This window comes from Heloderma suspectum, chromosome 3 (genome assembly GCF_057233095.1).
Source record: "Heloderma suspectum isolate Gila_16-S chromosome 3, 16-S_ref, whole genome shotgun sequence".
NCBI lineage: Eukaryota > Metazoa > Chordata > Lepidosauria > Squamata > Helodermatidae > Heloderma > Heloderma suspectum.
This window is the reverse complement of record NC_139460.1, coordinates 92,081,833-92,107,855: the sequence shown is the minus strand read 5'-3', so window position 1 is coordinate 92,107,855 and position 26,023 is coordinate 92,081,833. Positions and strand designations below refer to the sequence as shown.

General features: G+C 44.0%; 2 protein-coding genes across 9 annotated transcripts in view; one reads left to right on the top strand and one right to left on the bottom strand.

Annotated features, from left to right (window-relative positions):
- Positions 1–26,023, bottom strand: part of PDE9A (phosphodiesterase 9A) — a 117,024-nt gene that overhangs the window by 15,214 nt on the left and 75,787 nt on the right. For 3 of the 7 annotated variants that reach the window (XM_084843815.1, XM_084843819.1, XM_084843820.1), the window contains 9 exons: positions 25,660–25,764; positions 23,360–23,442; positions 19,462–19,618; positions 17,753–17,866; positions 14,492–14,596; positions 12,916–13,044; positions 11,643–11,738; positions 7,486–7,562; positions 4,158–4,577 (listed from right to left, as the gene is read on the bottom strand). In XM_084843815.1, coding sequence (XP_084699941.1) covers positions 7,515–7,562; positions 11,643–11,738; positions 12,916–13,044; positions 14,492–14,596; positions 17,753–17,866; positions 19,462–19,618; positions 23,360–23,442; positions 25,660–25,764 — 837 coding nt within the window. In that variant the 3' untranslated portion in view covers positions 4,158–4,577; positions 7,486–7,514. Of the gene's footprint in view, positions 1–4,157; positions 4,578–7,480; positions 7,563–11,642; positions 11,739–12,915; positions 13,045–14,491; positions 14,597–17,752; positions 17,867–19,461; positions 19,619–23,355; positions 23,443–25,659; positions 25,765–26,023 lie in introns of those variants that run through there. The other 4 variants (XM_084843816.1, XM_084843817.1, XM_084843818.1 and 1 more) reach the window with 4 other exon arrangements.
- The window catches only part of WDR4 (WDR4 tRNA N7-guanosine methyltransferase non-catalytic subunit), a 103,351-nt gene that overhangs the window by 55,470 nt on the left and 21,858 nt on the right, over positions 1–26,023 (top strand). The gene's annotated exons all lie outside the window — the stretch shown is intronic.

The window sequence follows — 26,023 nt, the reverse complement described above, 5'->3', positions numbered from 1 at the left end:
TTTCTGTCATGAAACTGATGTTATAGCCATTCCTGAAACAGACACGTGCAAGTTCTAACTGCACATTTTCTTTCAAAAGCATCATGAATTAATTCAAACCATTCTGCCCCCCCCCCACTAGAAGCATCATTAATTGGGGTGGGGGCAGTTCAGCAACATGCAAACAGATACCAAGAATACAATAACATTGAAGATAATATCTGGTTTATTCTAGTTTGATTTGGAAAAAAAATGAAATCACAACTGATCTCACAACTGAGAGCCAGTGTAGTGTAGTGGTGAGAGTGACGGACTGGGAGCCGGGAGATCCGGGTTCTAGTCCCCACTTGGCCATGGAAGCTCACTGGGTGACTTTGGGCCAGTCACAGACTCTCAGCCCAACCTACCTCACAGGGTTGTTGTTGTGAGGATACAACGGTGAGGAGGAGGATAATGTAAGCCGCCTTGAGTTCCTTGCGAGAGGGAGAAAGGCGGGGTATAAATGCAATAAATAAATAAATAAATAACTGTTTGGAAGAATAAATTTGGTTCAATCAACAAGCAGGTGTCTCCAAACAGCATATAATAAAGATGCATGTTTGGGGCCTGCTTTCTCACAGGTACTTGAGCTATACTTCAAATGTGGTCGGTTGTGTGACCCTGTGCAGGGATGTGTCTGTATTGTGTGTGGATGTCAGAGCATATGAAACAGTATTTTTGATCAACAGAATTGGTAAGGAAAGGGACACAGTAGTGACTCAATCACTGGAATACATAATGGAGAGCTATCTCCAAGGAGGGAAAAAAACATTAACATAATTACACAGACAAATACAAGAGTAAAAGTTTGCTGTGCCAAAATGTCTTGCCACAATTAAAGTGATGAGATTATTATTCAGTGCTAGAGAGCCAAGTGTTAGTCACTGAGGTCCTCTGGTAAGGGAAGCCTGAGTTTTGCAAGATATTTCCTGTTTTTCATGGAAGAAAAGTCTGAGCACCCACCTACACGTTTCTTTTTAAAAACTGTAAGAAGACTTGGCAAGCAGCTCTGCAGCTTGCAGGCATATGGCTTGGGTACATGTGCCCTTCAAACAGAGACACGAGTTTCTTGGGGTGGAGCGCCTTCCGTACGTGCTGCTCTGTATTTATAAACCATCTAAAGAACAACCTAAGAAAAGCCCATGTCAACATTACAGTGGATTTTCACTTTAAAACGTACAGATATGGTTGGTGCATAGCGCGTGCGCGTGTGTGAGAGGTGTGTGTGTGTGTGTGTGTGTGACAGAGAGAGCAAGAGAGGTTTTTTGTTTTTACTTCTCCCAGATTATCAGTTTCAAAGCACCTTATTAGCCATGCATCCATTTTTGAGAACATGCAACATGTAGTTAACATGTGAAAGAGATTTCATGCCCTTTCTATTTTGTGTCCCCTCCTGGTGTTAGGCCAGGAGTGGGGAACCTCAGGTCTGGTGGCAAAATGTGGGCCACCTAGGGTCCCAGTCCAGCCCTCCAGGATCCCCCAGAAGGCCATGGCTTCTTCCCCTTTCCCCTGACCAATGATTTGGTGGTTTCCTGGCTTTTGTGCAGTTTTTTCCCTGTTCTAAAAGGATGAAATGCCTCTCCTAAGGCTTAGTGACTGGCAGGAAGAGCTTTCAGCTACATTAGGGTGATATACAAACACTGAACAAAAATCCAGAGTCAAACTGTGTCCATAGTTATAATGGAACTCCAGGTCAGTAATTGTGTGTGTGATAAACTGTCAACCAGTTTATCCCTAGATGCTTTCCTCACTCCTGCTGGCCAGCTCTGATTCACCTGCTAAACCAGAGCCTCAGTACACCAGTCCAATCTACAGCAAGCTCAATTGCAGTTTTACAACCGCCTTTCCGCCCAGCAGTCGCTTCCTCAGTCTTTTCATATTCTTCAAATGCCTCATAGCTATGTAACACAGCTTTGGTATACAGGCAGCAGCCATGTGGGACATGCCCTCCAAGGGTCCTGATGCCCATCAGATTTCACCTTGCCTTTCCCCAACTCCATCTTACATGTTAGGTCATGTGGTTTACTTTCATGCACAAATGTAACAAGATGCTGTGGAAGGCACCATTGCACCAATGCACATAGGCCCTGAACCATACTTGGGAGAGCTCATTTACTATTAAGAATTATGCACAAGGAATGCCCGAGTCCTCTCTGTTGTGCAACAACCCCTCTCTGGGTCTGAATTTGGATGTTTAACTACCAGATAAAGGGAGGCCTGGTAACTGTCCTGCCTGTCATAGGCGTTCTATGGACCTAGCATATACAGGCTAGTATATTTATGCCTGACCTCCCATCTGTAACCTGGGAACAACAGCACAAGTAATTTCAATTGGATATCTCAGTCCAAACTCTCATTGTCCAATACTGAAAGTCAGCATTGCCCTTAGCAACTACGTTCTGAGCTTTTATCTGGTATGAACATATGAAGCTGCCTTTCTACCAAGACCATTTAGCCCAGTACCGTCTACTCTGACTGGCAGGAGTTCTTCAAGGCCACAAGCAAATGCCTTTTCCAGCTCTGCATCCTGAGATTCTGTTAGCAATGGAAGTTTCAGGGAATGATTCTCAAACCTTAAGCATATAAACAGTGCTGTACCTCTAAGTTATGATCCCTCCCTGTCAGGGTTCCTCTAAGGTGGGGGTGGGCAATTTGTGGCTGTCCAGATATTTTGGCCTACAACTCCCATCATCCCTAACTATTGGCTATGCTGGCCAGGGCTGATGGGAGTAGTAGGCCTAAACATCTGGTCAGCCACAAATTGCTCACCCCTGTAAGGCATGCGTGCATGGTATAATCCCCAGAGCAAAAAAAAAAAAAAGTAGACTTCTCATTATATGAATCTCATTTATACCAAATGTCTAGTTAAACCTAGACCAATTCCTTGCCAACATATCTTTATGCAAACAGCTCCAGCTTATTAGAGTGTTTTGTTAGCCAAATATTACATATGACCCTACAAGTCATTCAGTAAATGAAGCTGTATTCTAAATGAATTTAGTACAGTGATGCAGGCAATGCCAATAAATTAAAATTAATACATCACTTGTGGAAAAATAACTGCTTTTATTGCTGCTCTAGCTATTTATTACACTTATATCCCACTCTCTCTTGAAGGAGTCGATAGTGGTTTAAAGAGCAATCCTATGGCCCCTAGAAAGTGCGTGGGGGGCCATAGGGTAGTTTGGATTCCTGGATCCAGGGTCAGAGACAGCGCTCTGACCTCAGATCCGGGAGTCCAAGCTCCCCGCCCTCTCCCCCTCGCAGCCAGCGCAGAAAGAACTGTGCTGGCTGCCTTTCTGAGCTCACAAAAGTGACCTCAGAGAGGAGGAAAAGGGGACGGTTTTGTGGTGGGGCAGGGAGGGGACTGGGGAGGTGGCTTACAAAGAATCCCCTGGCCTCCCTGGCCTCTTCCTCTCCTGCTCTGCAGAGCCCTAGCTAGATGGGTGAAAAAGCCTCTCTAGCAAAAATGCAGAGTGGGAGGAGCATGGAGGCAAAGATCGCCTCTGCAGTCCTCCCACTCTGCATAGGATTTCGCCCTAGGTAATTTTAGATTCTGATCATCATGGTGTTATGGAGTCCCCATCTGGTAATGTGTGTTACTTCACTCCTTCAAAATGTGGGAAGCCATTCCTGCTGCATTAGGGGGCCTTGGACATCTGCTCCAAAGTCCTTCCCTGATGGTGCTAGTGGTCAGACCTGCTTACCCTTGGCAATAGAACTGCTTCATGTCCCTACAGACCATATTTGGGGCAGCTTGATAATTCTCAGCGCTTAAGGATAAGGCAACTAGAAACCACTAGGCTATATCTATCCCTCTGAAGGGATATCTGTCCCGTTAGTTACCAATGCAGACACAAAGTAAGAGGGTGGAAGAGTAACATTTGTGGAGATGGGACTAAGTAGCAGGCTGTAGGGGGTCATTTGAGGGCTTGGTCTGTCACTTCGCACTTCATTCTCAAAAGTGTTTTACTGGCAAATGGCTGTTGGCCAGAGATGGTAAAATTATGTTTCTTTTTGGATACCCTGCTATTGGTTTTTTGTCAGTTGCCTCAGCAAGGTGACAGGAGGCATAAATTAGACTCCTAAATGAACAAAGAAGGCTCCTAATCTGGCTCCTAAATGTACATAGAGATATTGAGATTGATAGTTGTTACTTTAATGGAACATAACACTACATATAAACATTTCTGAAACATTTCTTTAAAAGTACAAATCCCACCAACCCACCCCGGAGAAGATATCTCCATAAAACAACCAGAAGCAGTTAAAAAAAACATACAAAATCTACAAAAGAGAATAATTACAGCAGCCATTTTTTGGTATAAGAATATATTATTTAGAAGACGACTTCAAAAAGAAAAAAAATCTTGTACAACAGCAGGGGTTCCTCATCGTTTGCATCCATAAGATAAATGCTAGTCTTTAGAAAAGGAACTGGAAAAAGTGCTTGTGGTAGTGTCAGCTGTTCAGCCTCATCCTTTATCAATGCTGTGCAATCCCATGATGTTTAGCTGGACCTGGCAAACATCTAAAGGATCTTTGTGTTCATTATAATGCTGTAATTAAAATACAAACATTATTAGACTCAGAGAACGAGGTCTCGTCCACCCCGAATTTTTGGCAGGGATTAGATGCGCTGATTCGGCACACCTGTAAGCCACACACACAGCAAATGTGCTAGTCCCTATCAGTCTACACAGCTGACTCAGAAAATGGTGGTCTTGGAGCAGGTACAATGTACTGCAAACTCTTGTGCAGAATGGGGTCCCTTTCCTTTCACATATTGTTTAGAGCACCTCTGGTTTATTGCTAAAGCACTATGCTGGTAGTATGGGATATTCCTCCTGTGCCCACACTACAGAGGAAAGGTGAACCCTTTTATCTGATCAAGTCAAGTCTTGTTTTCTGCCTGACAAAAAGGCTCTATGGAGCTTAGAATCTTACACACACTCACCAAAACCATTTGGCCTAATGAATGGCATTAGTGATCAGGCGAGGACACGTCTAGAAGCAGCCTCGTTGACATCTGGAACTGTTTTAAAGAGATTTTTTACATGATCCCTGAAGAGGAGTACAGGGTATGAGCTGCATATAGTCACACTTAAACCCCACAGTGGTGCAGCTACAGCTGGATGTTGGGGCTGAATTCCAGGGCCTCACAGCCCCAGGGGTCCCCAAATGACCACCCAGAGAACAGCAGCTGATGAGGGATATATTTACTTTTAAAATGTATGATTTCTTTCTATGAGAAAATGATGCTTATTCCCAAGAAAAGGATAATCCTATGGTCCCTGACGAGCATCCCAGGGACCATAGAATTTCTTGGGTTCCCCCTCCCAAAGCCATAGACACTGCTATGACTTTGGGAGGGGGACAACAGCCCAATCACTCCCCCTCCTCCGCCCCCTCACAGTTGCCATGGAAAGAACCGTGGTGCCTGCTTTCCAAGGTCACAAAAGCAGCCTTGAAGGACCTCACAGAGACCAAAAAGTATTCTGGTGGGCGGGGAGGCGGGAGGAGAGGCCCGGATGTGAACAATCCTATGGCCTCTCCAGCTCCGCCCCTGCCAGCGCACCTCCTCTAGATGGGCTCACAGGCCCGTCGGGGGGGGGGGGAGTTTAAAAGGAGGATGGAGAGGTGAAAATTGCCTCTATTGCTTCTCCTGCCCTGCTGGCAGGAGCCTGACAGGGTACAGGGTACTCAGAAGCCTCTGAGATTGGAGGCTTCCATCTAGCAGGTGCCAACCCGGTAGGGTTGTGCCTCAAGTATATTTAGCATCAGGGCAGCAGAAGCTGGCTCCAGGAGTCATGGTGGCACTATGATTTAAGCGAGCTTAAAATGTGACACTGCTCACGCTCAGAGTTCTTTTTATCAGGCTGGCAAGCGATTTTGCTTGTTCATTTGCTCTGACATATCAGGAATGTGGAAGTAGCTGTGAAGCTTGGAATGGTGGAGGTGGGGTAGGGTGGAGAAAGGTTAGTCGTGTGCTTCACAACTGAACTAATACACATGGTCATCTAAAAAGGGCCTCCACTAAGACCATTAAGGGCACAGTCCTATGAGGATAGGCAGCCGCCTCCGAACTCAGAGGCGACTGCCTATCCAATGCAGGACAGGAGAAGCACGGAGGGGATCGTTCCCTCTTGCGGCTAGACAGCTGATTTTGGCTGTCTAGCCACGGGAAGGTGGAGCGGGGGAGGAGGCTGTCGAACAACACAGGATATGTCGTACCGGTGTTTCTGCCTTCCCCGCCCCGGAACACCCTGTTTTGGCCACTCCATACTCCTCTTCCTAGCGCAGAGTGCAGGGCCATTCCATGCTGCCTGTGAGGCAGCACAGAAGAGGGGGAAGGTCGGTTCTCCAGGAACTGACCTCAGAGCGCGGGCTCCATCTATGGCCACGTAGCCACTGACTAGCTGCCATAGGATTGCTCCCTAAGTCTAGTGGCTAACATTACCTAGCTGCCCCACTGCAACCCCACTGAAATCAATGCAGCTAAAGTGCATGGCTGAATACCTACATCCTAACAACTTCCATTTGGACTTGGATCTGCCCAACTTTCACTAAATTATGCCTTTATCACAAAATATTTGGGGTGTCTCCCATTCTTGAAGTGGAAATGTAGTTGCCACTTAATTTGCTGCTCTACCGCACTCCCCACCCTACAGATGTTTGCATATTTACAAGCCAATGGGTTGAATCCAGACTTAGTCATACTTACAGTAGACTCAATGGGCAGAAGCCAATGCTGCCCGCACGCTAGCAGAGCTGGCTGCCGATTCTGGTCCTTGTGCAGCCAGCCCTGCCACTTCAGGTCGGCAAGCGGTCCCTACTGCTTGCGGAACAACAATTTAGCACTTCTGGAGGGAAGCCCCCAAATGAGCGTTAACACTTATTTCTAAAAGGGGGCAGCATAACATAAGGGAGCTCCACCAACCTGCTGCCCCCTTCCAGAAATGAGCATTTCCACTCGATTCAGCTTTCCTGCAGTAGCACTCCATCACCATTCCGCAAGCAGTAGGGGCCACCTGTTGAAAGGAAGTGGCAGGGCTGGCCATGAGCGCAAGGCAGAGTTATATTCTGCCCATTGAAATTAATGGGACTTAAGCTAGATATGACTAACTTAAGACTCATTGATTTCACTAGGTCTGACTAAGTCTAGATCCAATGCACTTACAGGAATCACTTCCTCTACTCTTTGTTATTGATTCTTGATTTTATATTCTATAGTGCATTAACTTTTTTTCTTCCATGGCATTTTTGACAAATGTAGCTGCATATATTGCAATAACATTGGCAGGATTTTATCTTTTTTTTGGCTGCAGTCATCACATTCAATACACCACATGTCATAAGGCTCTCTCTTTAATATTTTAAATACTTGACTATCACATATCTGTTGTTCAGACTATGTCCTACAATTTCTAGTGTGAAAGACCCCTTTAAAAAAGAACAGTACCTTACCTTGATGTGTCCCATATTTACTTTGCTTTTCACTTCTCCCTGCTTCCAGTTGTCAAACTTTCATTCTTCTTCTGTAACTAGGTAAGAGTAGAATGGAATAACAGGTCTGTGGCATCTGATTGGTCAGTATAGCAGCTGCCAAGTCATTGGGCAGATCTGCCAGCCAAACATGATCACTGCATGAGATCCATTCATTCCAAAGGAGTTTGCAACAGTCCCCACAGATGTCCTCCTAAAGCCAATGCAGAATCTACAGCAACAGCGCTTGATGAACTGCACCCATTTCTTTCTAATTGACAGAGAGAAGTACTGTACTAATACTGAATGTTCCCTACCAACAGTTTCACAACCCAATGATCTCACAATTCAGGCTGGAGCCAGATATTCCCACTCCAAAAGCTACATTCATTCTGATTAAGTTTGTGATGGCTCCTTCCCATCATACTTGTCTGATTATAGTTTTGCATATGTGTGCTTTTGGAGAATTGAAAATAGAAGGACAGATGCATTGTTGGCTGTAATGTTTACACTATGTAGTTCAACATCCCTTTTCCCACCGGGGGAACATACTTCTACACACACACGCAGGACATGAAGGCAGCTGCTCTCTCCTATTGTTCCGCAGTAGCTGGTATTCCCTGGCATACTGTCTCTCAACCTGCAGGCTACATATAGCCGTCGTGACTAGCTGCCATTGATAGACCTATCCTCCATGAATTAATGTAATCCCCTTTTAAAGGATCTAAGACAGTGGCCATCACCACATCTAATGCCAGTGAGTTCCATAGATTAAACGTGCACCGTGTGAAGAAATACTGTGTGAAATACATTCATACCACTATCATCTCTGTTGACAGGCTTTGTTGGGTTTTATATTGCTTCAAAAATCTGTTTGACCAGAGATAGGGCAAAAGAAATTAGGATGGACAAGACCACAGGAAATGATACTTCCAGAAAGTGTATTTCTGACCACATTCAACACCCTTAAAAGACATTTTCTGTCTCCAGCAACACTGAGGCTCTCACAACTCGCTGGTTTGTATAAAGTTTTGAGCTGAAGTGTGTCGCCAAAGTTTCAGAAAGTGGTGAAAGACCTAAGCCACTCAGAAGGAAAAGGGGTGATACATTTTTCCACCTGCATGGCATAGTATGGCAAGATGATGGAGCAGGAGATGGTTTTACTATGTTGTGGCTAAAACTGGCTAAAATGCACAGAGTACATTCTCATGGGCATCTCTTCCTCTGTGAGTTGTCTTCAGAGTAGCACGACTAGGCACTATTTTATCTGATTAGGATAATACATAGTAACTGCTAAGCTGGGCAACATGCAAAGATAAGACAAGGGAAGCCAGTTGAAGAGTCACCTAGGAAGATAACTAGAATTTTAAGCCTTGCTTAACCTTTTGTCCTAATCTTTGTGAACCCTGTTATGACAAATTTCCAGTGACACTTGAACACGTGTTGATGGAAGCAAACGGAGGATTTTTGCTATAAAGATCTAGCTTGAAATGGAGCCAGATCAGGATGGCTAGAGAGGTGGAAAGCCCAGAAAGAAAAGGCCACCAAAGAGGATGGTGCAACTTTGGTCATCTTGTTGGATCAACGTGGAGGAATTAAGAGCAGGTACAACGGTAAGTGTCCAGCTTACACCATTACTAAGGCAGCCTTTCCTAACCTGGTGCCCTCCAGATGTGTTGGACTAAGACTCCCAGGACATGCTGGCTGAGGCTAACAGAAGTCACAGTCCAACACATCTGGAGGGCACCAGGTTGGGGAAAACTGGAGACTTGGTCCATCTTCATTCTTTGCTAGCGGGGTAAGAGGACTGGCTATTTGATTGTCTCCAGAGCCACACATACTATACGAAGGAGAAGTAGTCTTTGTTCTGTGTGTATCCTTCTGCTTCGCGTGTATTTTTTTTCCTGTTAGTGGCTTGATTATTAAATGTGCTGTGATAGTATGCTTGGGAATCCTTGCTTAAATGCAGGAATCACAAATGATGTTTCATCAAGCACAGTTGTGATTATATATACAGTCTTAGAATCATAGAATCATAGAATAGTAGGGTTGGAAGGGGCCTACAAGGCCATCGAGTCCAACCCCCTGCTCAATGCAGGAATCCAAGTCAGAGCATCCCTGACAAATGGCTGTCCAGCCTCGTCTTAAAGGCCTCCAGTGTGGGAGAGCCCACCACCTCCCCAGGTAATTGGTTCCATTGCCGTATTGCTCTGACACTCAGGAAGTTTTTCCTGATGTTCAGCCGGAATCTGGCTTCCTGTAACTTGAGCCCATTATTCCGTGTCCTGCACTCTGGGATGATCAAGGTCTTTTATTGCCTGATTTTTTTACTAGCCTGCTAAAGGCAGAGGAGGGATGGATCACTACATCCCACATCTGCCAACCCACTTGCTTTCTGCCCTGGCTGTAGGGAGAGGGACTTGCGTAGAAACACAGCAAGCTGGTGAATGAGAAATGGATTGCCCTGACCCTCCTCCAGTGGTTTGCTTGGCTTCTGTGCTGGCCGTGGAGAAGGGGGCTTGCCCTCCTCCTCCACCAGCATGGAAACACAGAGGGACAGGGGAGGGAGGGAGGATTTGCTCTGTCCCTTCTCCACCAGCCCACTTTTTCACCTGAATGGAATTCCATACATTTGGCTGCGTGGAATTCCATATTGCAAGTAGTTAAATAAAGGGCTGAGTTAATGCGTTTGCTCCTGTGGCCTCTGGTAAGTTCACAACCAAAGCCAGCTATGCCCTTTGATTCCAAAAATTCCCATTGCAATAGATCAGCCCTCTCTATCTTGGCACCATCCAGATGTGTTGGATTACAACTCCCATTATCCCCAGCCAATATGACCAATTTGCTTATGATTAAGGCTGCAATCCTATGTACATGGAGGTAAACCTCACTGAATGGAGTAAGAGTTACTTCTGAGTAAACATCATATGCAGCTTCATTGGTCATCACAGAAACTCTGCCTCTGGTCAGCTTTCCCATTGCTATGTGACTCCAATGTGAAATTTGACGAAGTTTTAGGAGTCACTTACAATGATCTTTAACCTATTGGAAAGGAGGCGGTAGTATTCCCAAAAGCTATCTCTTCCTTCTGTTTCACAACATAAAACGCAGTTCTCAGGGACTGTAACTTTCATTTAAAACATCCCCAAGGGCAGGAAGGGCCAGAGACCTTGTTAATATTAACCACTGTCTCCCACACATGTCAGAGAACAGCAACAAAAGGAATTCTTTAAGCATTAGTAAATGTGGCTAAATTATATACTTTTGGAAGTATCAGATACCACACATTTCCCTCAGTAACAATCAATTGATTAGAAAACAGATTTCTTTGAAAAATGAAATGATCTACAAAACACAGGAAGTAGCTGAAACAAGTAGTTGTTGTGATTTATTTTGTTTAAAGTGAATGAATTTGGACCGATTAAAAAAACAACAATGCCCCCTTGATTTCTCCATGCATTCTTGCTTAGCACACATCCAAGCTTTGCAATGTCATGATTGGCAAGGAATAGTTTCTAGCAGCAATGAAAGACACTTTGTGCACAAAGCTTGTGTTTGCTTACTACAGCTGGCTTACCAATTGGGGTGTTCCAGAGGCATCTCCGAACATATTTTCTTAAACAAATAGCTGCTCAAAATTCTCGATCCTATTTTTGGGTAAAGAAATGGACGCGGGGGGGGGGGGGAGGGAGTTCACTGAATTTCTTCAGGGAGAGGAGAAATTGTCCAACGGTTTCTCAGGGGTGGGGTTCTCCATTAGCAGTGGCAGTAACACAGCTCCTCCTGCCCCTTGCTGCCCCCAAGGTTTGGGTTTGTTTTTTGTTGCCCCTGCAAGTGGCAACAGCAGCAGCAACTGTCTTGGTAGAATGGCCACCATTTTCATCTTCCACAATTCCCTGGATGTAGTGTCATTCTGGGGGCAATGTGGGGGAAAAGTGCAGGGGGTGGAGGTGGAACTGATGCCCCACCGATGGAAAATTTTGGAAAAAATTCTGCTAAGTGGCCTTCTTTTTCTAGGGGAAAAAAGTCATCTAAGAAAGGTCAGTTCAGTGCTAGAAATGGAGGCAAGCTGGGGGGATCTATCTGGGCAGGATATGATGAACACAAGACAAAGACCTGCAAGAAGGAGCTGATCTTACCTCTTTCACAGTATCATCTATTTGCTTCAGCTCCTCATAGCGGTCCCTGGATTCCCAAAGTGGCTGGAGCATTACTTCTTCAACCTCTGGAAAAAGCTAAAATAAAGCAAGGGAGGTCAACTAAGGGGGCAATCCTATGCATGTTTATACAGAAAAGACCCTACAATTCCCAGCATGCCCCAGCCAGCATGGTTGGCTGAAGGGACACTGGGAGATGTAGGACATTTTTCTTTCTAAACATGCATAGGATTGCAGCCTAAACTTCAATTTCAACAGTCCTTTATTTTTACATAATAAACATTCATCATGGCGACTCTGAGTTTTTCTACATGAGGCTTTTAACCGCCTCATGTACTGGGGCTTCTGCTTCCAGATTCTTTCTTTCCTTTACACATTTTTTTTCTGGGGTTTTTCTTTCCCTGCCTTTCTATATGTTCCATTACATAACCACCAGGTGGCACTGTAGTATAGCAGAATTTCACAAATACACCATGGATTCATGTAGCCATTCACAGAAATACCAGAATTTCCCTGTTAGAAAAAAACCACGCTATAATGTTTCATGGGAGAGGCCCTGGAGGAGGAGGATGTATAAAGCACTCGCAAACCGTGAGTGAGGAATCACAAGCACACCATAAATACTTCATGTTGAAAGTCTCATTGTATAAGGCAATGGTTTTTTTCTTTGTAGGGGTGGGAGGTATTTTACTAAAATAAAAATTAATATTTTTTCCAATTCTAGTTGGTATCTGGAAATGTTGATGGCTTATTAGAGCTGTTGATGAGGGAGTCAATAAATTGTATGAATTTAATTCAATCAATCAAAGCAAAGCACTTGTGTACACATTTACTTGGGGGTAACTCCTATTGAAATCAATGGTACATACTCTCAAGTAAATATGGATAGGCTCAGCCTATAAGTTAGCATAAATTGCATATAAATCAAACAAGAGTTCTGAAGGAAAAACTTTGTTTTTAGATGACTCTCGTGTGTGTGTGTGTGTGTGTATGTATACATACATACACACACACACATATGTGTGTGTGTGTGTGTGTGTGTGTATCATAGCAGAGACCATCTTAGAACAGACATTGCAACCTATGTATGAGATAAGGAGAGGAATGCTTGTTCTATTATAATACCTGCCATCTGTATTTAATAAGTACTTACATTAAAAATAATTAACTTAATAAAAGGTGCATCATCCAATTAATTGGGGGCACCTTTTCAGTTGATCAAAAGGCTTCAATTGAATTATCTGTCTGACCTTACCTTTGTTACAGTTTCAAACATTGGAATAAGAACAAACTTCAGGAAGCCAATCTGTGCGGTAGGTTTGGTCACTTTGTCTCGGTCCATAAAAGGTGCCACTGGAAGGCCTTCAGACTTTTCCCGGTCACTCTAGGACAGATGTAGCAATGAGTCAAGGCAATTTAATTAATTAATGTTTACAATCTGCCTTTTGGCCCCCAAGGCAATGTACAAAAAGGAAAAGATAAAAACAAATTCAAAACAACACACCAGATGAACACCTGAGCTATCATTAAAACCTCAGAGAGCAGAATCAACCTCATATTAAAAATCATTTAAAGTTGAGCAGCACAAAAATGTCTTCACTGCCTGTCTAAAATTGAGTAAAGATGGAGCCTCAGTCCAGATCAGGGACACGTTCTGGACCAAGGCCCTGCAACTACTTTCTCTTCAAAATAAAGGCCAGTTTAAACATGCTTAATTTATTTATTTGTTTGTTTATTTAAAAAGTGTGAATAATGCAAGATATATTTTGGCCCTGAGAAGTGCCACTATGAAGATGAAATGAATGAAAGGTAATCTCATGAGCTGCTCCTTTTGCCTGATCTTGCACAATGATGTTATCTGATGTGCTTTTAAAAAATTATTCGCATTGGTCCAAGTGATTTTTCCAGTACTGGGAACATGTTAAATCGAGAAATAACAGCGCTGCTTTTTTGTGTTTCCCATCATGATCAAGCTTCACTTGGTGCAGTGCCAACCACCACAGCTTGTTAATACCCACTTTTATTGGCATATAGCTAGTTGGCCATTCTTTTTGTTGTTGTTGTTCCTTCCTACAACCATCTCCAATGGAAATCCAGTAAGAAATGATAACCACAGCACCATAAGGTGCTTTTTTCAATACTAATGAGATTGTCCTTTTGAAATGTTCAGGGAGCTTTCCTTCCTTCTCTTTTTAAACACAATTTCAGTCCTTGTAGGCTGAGTCATGGATGTTTCAAAGTCATCCATATAGTTATAAATAATCCAGATCTGACCCACTTGGTGCTGCTCCTCAACTGACTTTTCCTACAAACAGATCTTGCCCCTTTTGGTTTAAAACTGTTCATATGCTGATTTAACTTGAAAACAGTCTATTAGGAAGAACAAGCAGCAATCCAATAACATTTGCATCACTTGTCTATGATTGCCTTTTTAGGTTACAAATTCCAGTCAATTACAGTAATTTTTATTTGGAGCACATTGTCAGGATGACACATTTCCCTAACCCTGTTGAGAAAATTTCCTTTCATCTTGGTGGATCTAGCATGTCAGGCAATGACCCAGTTTGCATGATCACCGTAGCAAATCACAATTTGCCTAATTGCCTGCCCAGGTATGGCTTGTCGGGTGATCCAAACTCAGGGGGCATGGCTTGTTTCGGGGGGGGGGGGGGACAACCAGCAAATAACTCATGGTTGGAGGGTCATTAGGCAAAAGGTACCCAGCATGCCCCATGGCTTGTTCAAGCCGCTGTGACTGTACGAACCAGGCCATTGTTTAAGTAATGCTGAAATGTGAACTATTAAATTGGTACCTCTGGATGGACTCTTACCTGCATAAAATACTCCTCTAATAAGCAGTCCACCCATGGCTCTGCCACTTCCATTGGGCGCACTTCATTGGAGATATCACAACATTTGATCAGTACCATCTTCAACTGAAAAGCATTTTACAACATGGTAAGAAAGCTGTTGTGTTTATCTGCACCTTTTACCAGGCCTTGTTTCCTCCACTTCAACAGTGGGATGTCAGCACTGAAAGTAGCGGGGGATCCAGTCAAGATCGATGGAAAGCAATGATGTTCCTGCTATTGATCATAGCAGAAACATCATAGTACTTCCCCTGAGTAGAGGGGAAGTACTAGTTCCCCTCTACTCAGCACTGGTTAGGCCTCATCTGGAGTACTGTGTCCAGTTCTGGGCACCGCACTTTAAGAAGGATGCACACAAACTGGAGAGGGTTCAGAGGAGGGCAACAAAGATGATCAGGGGACTGGAAACAAAGCCCTGTGAAGAGAGACTGAAAGAACTGGGCATGTTTAGCCTTGAGAGGAGAAGACTGAGGGGAGATATGATAGCACTCTTCAAGTACTTGAAAGGTTGTCACAGAGAGGAAGGCCAGGATCTCTTCTTGATCATCCCAGAGTGCAGGACACGGAATAATGGGCTCAAGTGACAGGAAGCCAGATTCCGGCTGAACATCAGGAAAAACGTCCTGACTGTTAGAGCAATACGACAATGGAACCAATGACCTAGGGAGGTGGTGGGCTCTCCCACACTGGAGGCATTCAAGACGAGGCTGGACAGCCACTTAGTCAGGGATGCTCTGACTTGGATTCCTGCACTGAGCAGGGGGTTGGACTCGATGGCCTTGTAGGCCCCTTCCAGCCCTACTATTCTATGATTCTGTGATCACAGTGGAATGTGGATTCCACTCAGTTGCCCTTGCCTAGAACCCCACATGTGCTTCATGCATGACACTCTAGGGAATATATGAAGCCACTTATACTATTTGTCCATCTAGCCTAGTACTACCAGTGGAGGCTGGTGGCTCCAATTTCAGTGGGGCTGTGCATCTATTCTGGGTTTCAGTCAAAACCAGTCAGAGCTCTAGAGGAGCTATCCAAGGTAATGAACCTGTTTTGGGGATGGGGTTCAGTAACTTGGATATCTCCTTTAGAGTTCTGGCTGGTTCTGACAAACTCAGAATGGATTCACAGCCCCTCCAAAACCACAGTCATCTGCCCCCACTGCTGTCTACTCTGACTGGAAGCAGCTTCCCATATCTCAGGCAGGATTCTTTCCCATCACCTGCTAACTGCTCATTTTAGCTGGAGATGCCAGGGATGCAACCTGGGACCTTCTGCAAGGAAACAATGTACTCTACCACTGAGCTATGCTCCCTCCTCTGTGAGCATCTCTACACCAACCTAAAATCCCACATTTAAAATGGAGCTTTCTGCTTCTTTTTTAAATGCAGGATCATGACAGACTCCCTTTACATGTGCTTCCTCTCGCCTCTTTTCCCCCTCTTCCCCCCTCTTATCTGATTCTTCCATATGTTTCATTATACAGCTGCCAGAGGGCGCTGTGGTCTATATCCTCTTATTGCGGGTTTTCCTTTTTATGAGGGAACTCAAGTAGAACTCAAGCGCTGTAATTTGATAGCACATTATCTATGATCTTTTAAAAAATGGAATAAAGGTCATTTAGTGAGGGAGATGCCCTGGAGGTTGATAATGTCATCTAAAGGACCCGCAAACTTTTGTGAGTAACCAAGCTCAATAGCAGGGTAAAACCTCCATGTGAAGAAGCCCTGTGTATTCTAGCTGTTCCTTCTATTGCAAATGGGACCATCCTTTGGGCAGGTGACCCTCCTTGTGCACATTAGAGCCACTGTGCCCACAACAAACCTCTGGGCCTGCATGAGCATAATTATTATCCATGTCTTATTTCTACTTTGCCCTCCATTATATGGGTGCCATAAGGCACTTACCTACCTTTGACATGCCTGGTTCCTGAACTGTTTGAGAGTTCACAAATTTGCAGAAAAATAACATATTAGGGCCCAAACCATCACCCATATCCAATCAATATTTTCCCAGACCCAACTTTCCTCATTCCAGCCTTTGAGTCTTCACAATGATGGAACAACCATTCCTTAATTTGGATTCCTCTGTATGTAAGCAGCACCCTGCCTTTGCATTCTTAGCTTAAAGCTCTTTTCCCACTGCAACATCTGATTCGAAGGACGTCCTCTCTTCACATTTCATTTTTCTGATGGTACATTTCACTTAGCACTTGCTCCTGATGAAAACTAAAGTTGATCTGTCTCACTGCCCTAACCTTTGGAGTAGTGGAGGGAGGGAGGGAGGGGGGAAAATTTTCGAATTTGAGAGATGTAGGCACCTGGATATTATCAATTAGCATGATCCTTCTCATTTTAAAACCACTTTAAAAAGTTGGCTGACTCAGTCCTGTATTTATCCATTGAAATGCAGGTGGTAACGAGCAGAATAAAGGAAGTGATGTGACTGGATAAAATTACATTCATTTTAGGTGAAGAATGGCAGAAGAGTGGAGGACATTGATGAATGTTTCCTCATTGAAAAGCAATGGGTGCTCCATAGGGTATTTCTAGTCAAGGCTTTTACTGCACAATCACCCTGCCTCAGTTCACGGAATTGTACAGGAGGTCCGGATGATGTTGTTTTCCATTTGTAACCCTCTCCCTGTGTTTTCCCACCATTTCTTCCAATCTTTTTCTTAACACAAAAAAATAAAGCAGGAAAAATGGAATAGTGGCACAATGCCTTTTGACTGGTAATGCTAGGAGCCCTCCATCTGGAAGCACTCTTAAACAACTATTTAATATCCATCATTTTGAACACGTACAGCTAGGATGTACAGCTCTGAAACAGCCACATCTCTGAGCTTCCATTAGCTCTTTTTAAAAGGGGTCAGGCTCAGAAGTTCAATGTGAGTCACAGTTTCCTCTGCCAGTAAACAGAAAGAAAGGGAGTGAGCTCAAGGCTGGACTACTCCTGTAGCTCCTTCCAGTGGAGGCTGGTGGCTCCAATTTTGGTGGGGCTATGAATCCATTATGGGGTTCAGTCAGAACTCTAAAAAAGCTATCCAAATACTGAACATAGGGTTTTTAGATAGGATTCAGCACCTTGGATAGCTCCTTTAGGGTTCTGTCTAGTTTTGACTGAAACCCAGAAGGGATGCATAGTCCCAGCAAAACCAGAGTCACTGGCTCCTTTCCACTGCTTTTCTACTGATCCTATGCTAACAGAACAAAATCATTTTACCTGGGTCACATGCTCCTCATTTGAGTAGTCAAAGTTGTCCAGTGTTTCTTTGAAAGAGTCCAATATTTCAGCATGCCTTGCCATGTCTGTTGCTAGGATTAATGTAATTATCCCCTATGAAAAATAAAAGAAGACACTTATGCTTCTTAAACTAGAAAAGTCACTACTTCACCTGTGCTATCCCTGTGCGCCAACATCTTCCCCGCTAAATGTTTCGCACCATCCTCAAGGGGATGGTGCAAAAGATCCGTCTTTCGGGGACCCCAGTGGAGATTCTGAGGATAAACCTGTAAAATAAGGGCTGAACTACACACTGTACTAAAGATCTCCATTTGTAGTTTTCCACGTAATTGTGGGGTCCGTGGCAGGGGAAGATTTTCATTGGGACCACACTGCAGGGAAAGAGGGTTACCTTTCACCCACGACCATGGCCCAAACCAGATTCCCCCCCCCCGCCCCCCAGCAGCCATGGACGGGATTTTTTTTTTAAGCCTACAGGTTTTCTCCTCTGTAGTGAATATCAGCTGCAGGGGTCTGATCTGGATCAGGGCCATGGTACATGCAGAAAATATTAGTCCCCCTTTCCCCTCACCATGGCCTTGATCCAAATTTGGTGCTCTACAGTGGCTTTTACAAAAAGAAAATGGCACCAGGGCCAGACCTACGCCTCATGATAGGATACAATCCTATCATGGTGATGCTATATCCCTCTTGTGTATTTATACCTCGTAGCACACACAGTGTAATCGGTTGCGGTATTTTGGATAATGAGGAATAAAACACAGGAAATAAAGCTGGAAAAGTGGCACATGGAATGCGTAACAGTTATCAGTGCACTTTAATACCTATAAAAAGCACTAGTGTAGATCTAGTCCAGGAGCACCAAACTACGAGCTCCAGCGTAATGTTCAACCGAAAATGTCTCTGTGAACTCAGACAATTTATTCAATCCATGTGCAATTTTCAGAACTGATGTGCTTGGGGGGGGGTTGTTTATTTATACATACTTCTGTTTTTAACAGGTTCTCAGGGCTTTTGCAAAAAGTTTTTACAGAAAGTTTTAAAAGAGCGGTTTTCTCACATGATTGAGCCCATGGTCTCTGAGATTTTTATTTTACCAGGTTTGTCTGATTTCCTTCAATCATAGCCAAAGCTTAATTTCTAAAATGAGAGCTGTTGCTGTTCAAGTGCGCCCTTTGACCTGAAAGTTCTTCCTCCTCAGCACAGATTTTGAGGGCTGGTAATCAATAGTGAGACAGAGCCACTCTGGACATTCTCAAGGGCACTCTCTTCTAGCAATATCATGCAGTCAGAGGTGCAGAACCTCCCTTCAGCCTGAATTCTGAAGAAGTTCTTGGTGCGGGGGGAGGGGTTGCATTCAACATGTGGGCAGGGCTGAAGGCAAAAGAGGTGGATAGAACCAAAATACCCAAAATGCCAGCATACTGTAGCTTAAAACTTTTACTGCCAGTAACTAAGCCTTAGGAGAGGCATTCCAGCCTTTTTAGAGTGGAGAAAAACTACACAAAAGCCAGGAAACTGCCAAAGGATAGGTGGTTGGGAGAAAGGGGCAGTGCCAGGGGGAGGGGTCTTCTGGGAACCCTGGAAGACTGGATTCTGCACCCCTGCACTAAATAGAGAAATCTAATTCGGTTACAGTTATATGTGATGCATGTGGTGGCAAACTGCCACAGTCTTCTAAGCCGTACCTGCCTTATCTGTTTGAACGGTTCCTTATCAACATTGGAGAAAATGTTGCATTCTGGCTGCGCAAGGATCTGGAAAGCTACTGCACAGTGATGGTTCTCTAGCGGAGAAATGTCATTGTAGCGCACGGCAAGTTCTGTTCGCGCATTAATCTGGTACCTAATGTGAAGGAAAGACGTTAAAAAATACACTAGCAGTCCTCAGGGTCATGCTTATTTGTACTGTGAGCGCAATTTGGATGTTTTTGGGGTTCTCAAGCCTCAAATGTGAGATTCCTCTTCCATCTTCAAGCTCAGTATCTTTTAAAAAAAGGGGGGGGGGAGGACAGGGACAAATTCCAGAACAGTAGTAAGTTACTTTGTTATAGCAAAATCAATGGAATGTTCTGCATGCCACCTCAAATGCTAATACGTTTCTTGTGGCATTATGTGTTTTCAGATGCATGGTTCATGAAAGCTTAGGCCACAAGAAATGTGTTAGTTTTTAAGGGGCTGTACAGAACTCGCCATCATTTTTCCTTTAACATCTGGAATTGCATCCACATGTTACGCTTTCCCACCATGGCTTCCCTACCCCTCCTCTCCACTGCTGCCCCTTGAAAGCTACCTCCTGGGACTGTTGGGAAAGGCCTGCACTGAGACCGAGTGGGCTGTAGTGGAAAGAGGGAACTGGGGAAAACTGGGAAAGCCACAATGCCCAGCTGGCCTTCTATTCATGTAATATTTGGATGCAACCCAAGACATCCAGTCTCAGTAGAAACTGGGCCATGTTTCCATGACAATGGAAGAATGAAGCAAATGAAAGAATACCAGAGTTTTCCTAGAATTGGCATGGCTCTGCACAGGGCTCCATGACGGACTGCACCACACCATTGTAAGTTGCTGAGAGAAACATATTTCCGGGTGGGGTGGGGGGATTGGAAGTGAACATCATCAGACTGGAAGGGGCTGCTCAACCAGTAAGAGAGGCTCCCCCCTCCAGGCTCTACTCCCCTTAATGGCAATCTCGGGAACAAGCCTCATTGACCACAATGGGAGTCACTTCTGAGATTTCCCAGACCAATGCCCTATTCCACCCATTTTTTTCCTTTCCCTCTAAATACCAGGCTACCACATTAGGAGGCACCCCTGAATAAATGCGCTATCGTGCAATAGCTCAAATGCATGTTAGTGCTATTTCATGATAGCGAGATACTGATATAGAGGGTATGAGTATTGATGGAAATTCTGTGCAATGGTGTTATACTGAGATAGCACCTTAGCATGTAATATAAGAAAGTTGATCTATGAAGCTTGCGAAAGAGGACCGAAGGACACAAAGGAATATTAGCCGTGGATCCTCCCCACGTGTAGTTCTGTGGAAGCGACCTGAGATAAACCTGATTTTCAGGCTGTAGTGGGAGCACTTGCTTGCCCGCGATAGCATGCTTATATGCACTAGTGAACTAGCACTTATTTTCACTGTCTGTTTTAAAAGTTGGTCCCTCAGCATCCTGCTCCAAAATGGAGTTGAAACCTCCGGAAAACGGGGGGAGGGGAGGGTTGGGTCAGGGAGGTCACAGGCAGGTGAGCGACACCCCCCAATGGGCAGGGCTACACATCCCTATGGGCAGGACTGTGATACTGACACAAGCGTGGGTGATGGAACACACCCCAACAGGACCGTAACCGAGCCAAAGTAAAGAGGAAATGTCAGACTACAACCAGTCTCAGAAGAACCAGTTTTTCTCTGATAAACTCTGGGACGCCCGCTGGATGGCCACGATGTCATGTAAACCGCGTGACCTCAAGCAGCCAGGTTGGAGTAAATCGCCAGTGGAAACACACCCCTGGTTCCAACCAAAAGGGATGTGAATGTGTGGAAAATATATGCACAGCTGGATCTTTACTTACAGTTTTGCCACAACAGTTCTCACTGCCAAAGAGGCAAACTGCTTGTTAAAATAAGCTCGGGAATGGGAACTCTGAAGCAAATGCAGCAAAGCTCCAGCTGTGTGTATACCTGTGCCTGCGTTTCTTCCTGCATGCACTGGCCCTTTCCTTGGGTCTATGTCATTTATTTATTTATTGCTTCCAGCTCTAATTATATTTCTTACTATAAAACTACGGTTTTCTATTTTTTACCGTAGGTTTTCTTACTATAGCTTTTAAATATGGATAATATATTATAAGTCAAGGGGTAATCAGGAAAGAAAGAAAGAAAAGTTCAGGACTGTGGTTAACTACAATGGGCTTTCGCGACACATCCCTCCAAAGTCCCTGGTGAAGTATATATTTTTTAAAAAAATATGAACGTTTAAATTAATAAATACAAAACATAACAATGATTGTAGACAATAGATCACACAAACTGCCAAGGAGTAGCAGGTGAGTCCCAGCAGCCAATGTTTCTCAAGGCCTTAGGCTGCTGAGAAGATGTGTGGATCCTACATCAAAGAGAAATGTGGCTTTCTGCTCCCTAATTCTCACCATCTGATCCAGTTCCCCTTTGCTCTCAGACTTGGGCAAATGCCACCTTGCCCCATTGCCCCTCCCCGCCATTTCAGCCTTGCTGCTACAGCAACTATGAGGGAAAAAGAAACATTTATGGAACGTTTTCAAACACACCCAATAGTGTAATAACCTTTAGGAGAAATAAAATTAACATTTCAATGGGCTCTCTTTCCATTTTTTTTCAATATTTCAGTACTTTTTCCTCATCTCAGTCCTTCTACGTGCTAGTTTTAATACCACAACTTTGTACTCATATTGCACTTACGATAGTGACATTTTCCCCAGTTCTGTCAAGTATGTGGTGCCAAGTCTTAGTTTCCCCCGCACCATGTCCGTACTGTTGTTTTGCTACTGGAAACCAATTATTTTACTTGTACAAGGAGCTAGCTTCTATTTGTCAAGAGTTTTTTTTTTTTTATGTTCCAGCTAAGGGATACTTCACACACTACAGATGAGCAAACACACTTTGGGTGAAAGGCAGACTCATGTTTCATCTCACAGAAAGTATACCCAGCAGGGAGCCATGATTGGCTTCTCGCCAGTGTATACACAGTAAAATAAGTGTGCATACCTGTTATGTACTGTGAGAAAATCCAAATTTGCCTGCACTAAGGTGACCTCGTGTCCTACTTTACAGAGGACAGTTTTTTATTTGAAGGCATCCTCTGTTTGAAGGGCTGTCCAGTCCAAGTCTGGTTTAAAGATAAAGAACCATAAGAAGGGAGCACAGAGGCCCTGAAGTGGTCCGTCTACAGTTACTACCTGGAAAGCAGACTGAGCAGACACACCTGTCACAGGCTTCTCCACTATGGTGAGATGTATTGCATTTTCATATAAATCACAGTAATTATCTCTAAATGTGCATCTATACATATAAATGAACATCTGCACATTTTAGGCAAACCTGTTTTTGGTGATGCATTTCCTGTTTTCTTGTGATATTTTGGCAACCCTACTTTGCACTAAGCATGACACTGACCATCCAATGAACAGTTAAATGCTCTCAAGCCCCACTAATTTCAGTAGGACTTAGTGGAGGCTGGTGGCTTCGATTTCAGTGGGGCTGTGAATCCATTCTGGGTTTCAGTCAGAATTCTAAAGGAGTTATCCAAGGTGCTGAAGCCATTTTTGAGGATAGAATTTAGCATGTTGGATAGCAACTCTAGTAGAGATTCAAAGTCCCGCCAAAATTGGAGTCGCCAGCCTCCACTGGTAGGACTGAAGCTGCAATCCTATGCACACTTCCCTGGCAGTAAGCCTCCTTGGATGCAGGGGAACTTACTCCGAATAAGCATGTATAGGACCGCACTGTAAGAATTAATGTGCTGAATTGTGGACTATGTGTTGGTCTGCATTTGTCCTAATAGATGTTATATTCCCAACCCCCTTCTCCAAAAAGGATACATACGTGTTGTTATATCCTGGGTGATCAAGGTCATGGCACACTGATGCAGTCATTAGCATTAAGATATCCATTTGGGAAATCTTTACCTAAACAGGAGAGAAAAATGCAGCCTGATCATTTCATATGGCTTTTGTAACACAGAAAAAAGCACATTTACATTTTGGAAAAGTGGGTTATAATTAGGGTTCAGTGAACAGTTGGTTAATAGCTACATTTATTGCAGGCAAGATTGAAGATGCTTTCTCTCCTTTTTCTCTTCTTCTTTGGTAGCAGTAGCAAATTATTCAAGTCTGCCTCTGATGTATAATTAACAACTGGATGGAATAGACAAGTTAGACTTTGCATGATAGGGGAGAAGTTTTATTTAAAGGCAAAGGTTTCTCATTTTGTAAGGTGTCAGGGTTTGTATTAGCTAAGTAAGCCATTTATTGGAGCATTTCATGCACTATTTGATCTCAGAAGACAAATGTGAAGATCAAGTGATTTGGGTTTTATTTGTGGTTATCTATTGTTTGCTTGAGATAACAACCTAGGCCTAACTCAAATAATTCTAATCCCTTTCAGCCACACACCATCACTGATTCACTCTTCTTGGTCATTTATAGGTCACTAAGGCTGCAGTCCTACATACTTACCTGGGAGCAATTCCCACTGAAGTCAATGGGGCTTACTTCTGAGTAGATATATAGAGGATTGCACCATTAACTTCCCTATGAAAATGTGAGCTCTGGCCACCGGAGGTAATAACCCTGATATTGCTTAGATTAGGAAGGGCCAACTTCTTAAGATTGTGTTTAATGGGACAGGCTGGGGAAAGACCATCCACAGACATGCTGTTCAGGACTGGGAGCATCTCTACACCAGCCTAAAATCCCACATTTAAAACAGGGCTTTCTGCTTCCATTTTAAATGCAGGATCACAATTACTCCTTTTCTCACATGCTTCCTTTTCCCCCTCCTTCTCCCTGTATCTGAGTCTTCCATTATCTTTCATTGATCTCGCTCCTCTTCTTGCTGCTTTTCCTCTTTTCACGGAGGGAACTCAAGCAGAACACAACAGGGTAATTTGATAGCTCATTATCTGTGATCTATTTAAAAATGGAACAAAGGGCATTTAGTGCAGGAGATGCCTTTGAGGTTCACGGCGTCATCTAAAGAGCCCGAAACTTCCATGATTAAGCAATCGCAACAGCAGGATAAAAGCTCTATGTGAAGGAGCCCTGGATCACCACTGGCTGACATCACTGCTGGGCCTGCTGTCCAGGAAAGGAGGATGTGTGGGCAGATGTGCCTCATCTTCCTCTTCCTACTGGCTTCAGCAAGGGCAGAAGTGCCTCCTCACTATCCTCCCTTCTGCTCTGCACCTGGCAGCTCTTAGGTGCACTCAAAGCAGGGGTTGATGTGAAGGTGCCAAAGGAAGTAGAGGCAGTTCTGTCTACACTGGTGCTGGTTGGAAGAGGAATCCAAGACACTTTGTCCTCCTACTGCCCTCCTCTGCCTGCCGAACAAATTGATATGTTAAATACATGTGCGTATCTTTTTTCTTTTCTTTTTTAAACTGCAGCTGTGATGGCCCCTGATCCAGATTGGGACTGTGGCCTGAGGCAGGGAGAGGGGGATTAACCCTTTCCCCTGCACCCCTTTCCTGATGACGCTATTTGCTGTGGGAAGAAAGCTGCTGTGGGCAGAAAGAACAGTTCCCCTTCTGCAGCAAAGAGCAACTAAGGGGAGGGATTTTCACTGGAAAATGGCACAGAAGGAGGGTTAATCAGACCTCTCCTGCACAATTCTCTCAATCCAGATTGAGGACCCTCAAAGCGTCTTGTTTTTAAACATAAAGATACCCACACAGAGTGTAATTATGCATTTAATCTCTCCTCTACTTTGGCCCTGTATTTCAAACAGGGTGAGGGCATCAGTAAGGTGTTGTGGGGCCCAAACAAAGTCATGTTGTAGGCCTGCTATTTCTCATGGGCCATTCTTGGATTACATGAGCAGGAAACACTGAACATGCCAAGACTGTGGCCCATTTTCAATTCATTTACCTTTTGATTCTCCTCTTGATGTAAACAAATTAGAGAATGAAACGAGTTCTGGAGTAGTTATCTTGGCATAACTACATGGGTAAAGGAAGACATGCTCTACATTATGTCTTCCATTACTAAATGAACAACCGGCACTGCTGGAAAAGAATATTGCTATATGCTAGAGGCCATGGATTTCATGATGCTTTATGAATCCACATTCATTTTTCTACTGATAGTGGAACTGGAGAGAGCTAAAGTAGACAGAGAAAGACGCACCTGGAGGTTGCAGAGTGAGATCATGCTGTACATCATCTGGGTAACACAGAAGCAGTGTCGAAAATTATGGAATGGATTGTTTCTGTAATTGTCATGAATACACAGCTACAAAAACAAAGGGAGAAAAATAATAAAAAATCAAGGATTTGGCAGTAAATCCCAATAACCAGTGCTTTGATGCCCTAATTCTGAGGTTTGCAAGCCCACTGCTATGCTAGTGAGATACCTCTGCATTGTAGGAAAAATACTAATGCTGAATATTTCCCTAATAGTGTGTGTATGTGTGTGTGTGTGTCATTGCTGCCTTCTTCCTGTTTTGAGCACTCCCCACTCCCATTGCTATTGGCGTGTGATGTTGATCATG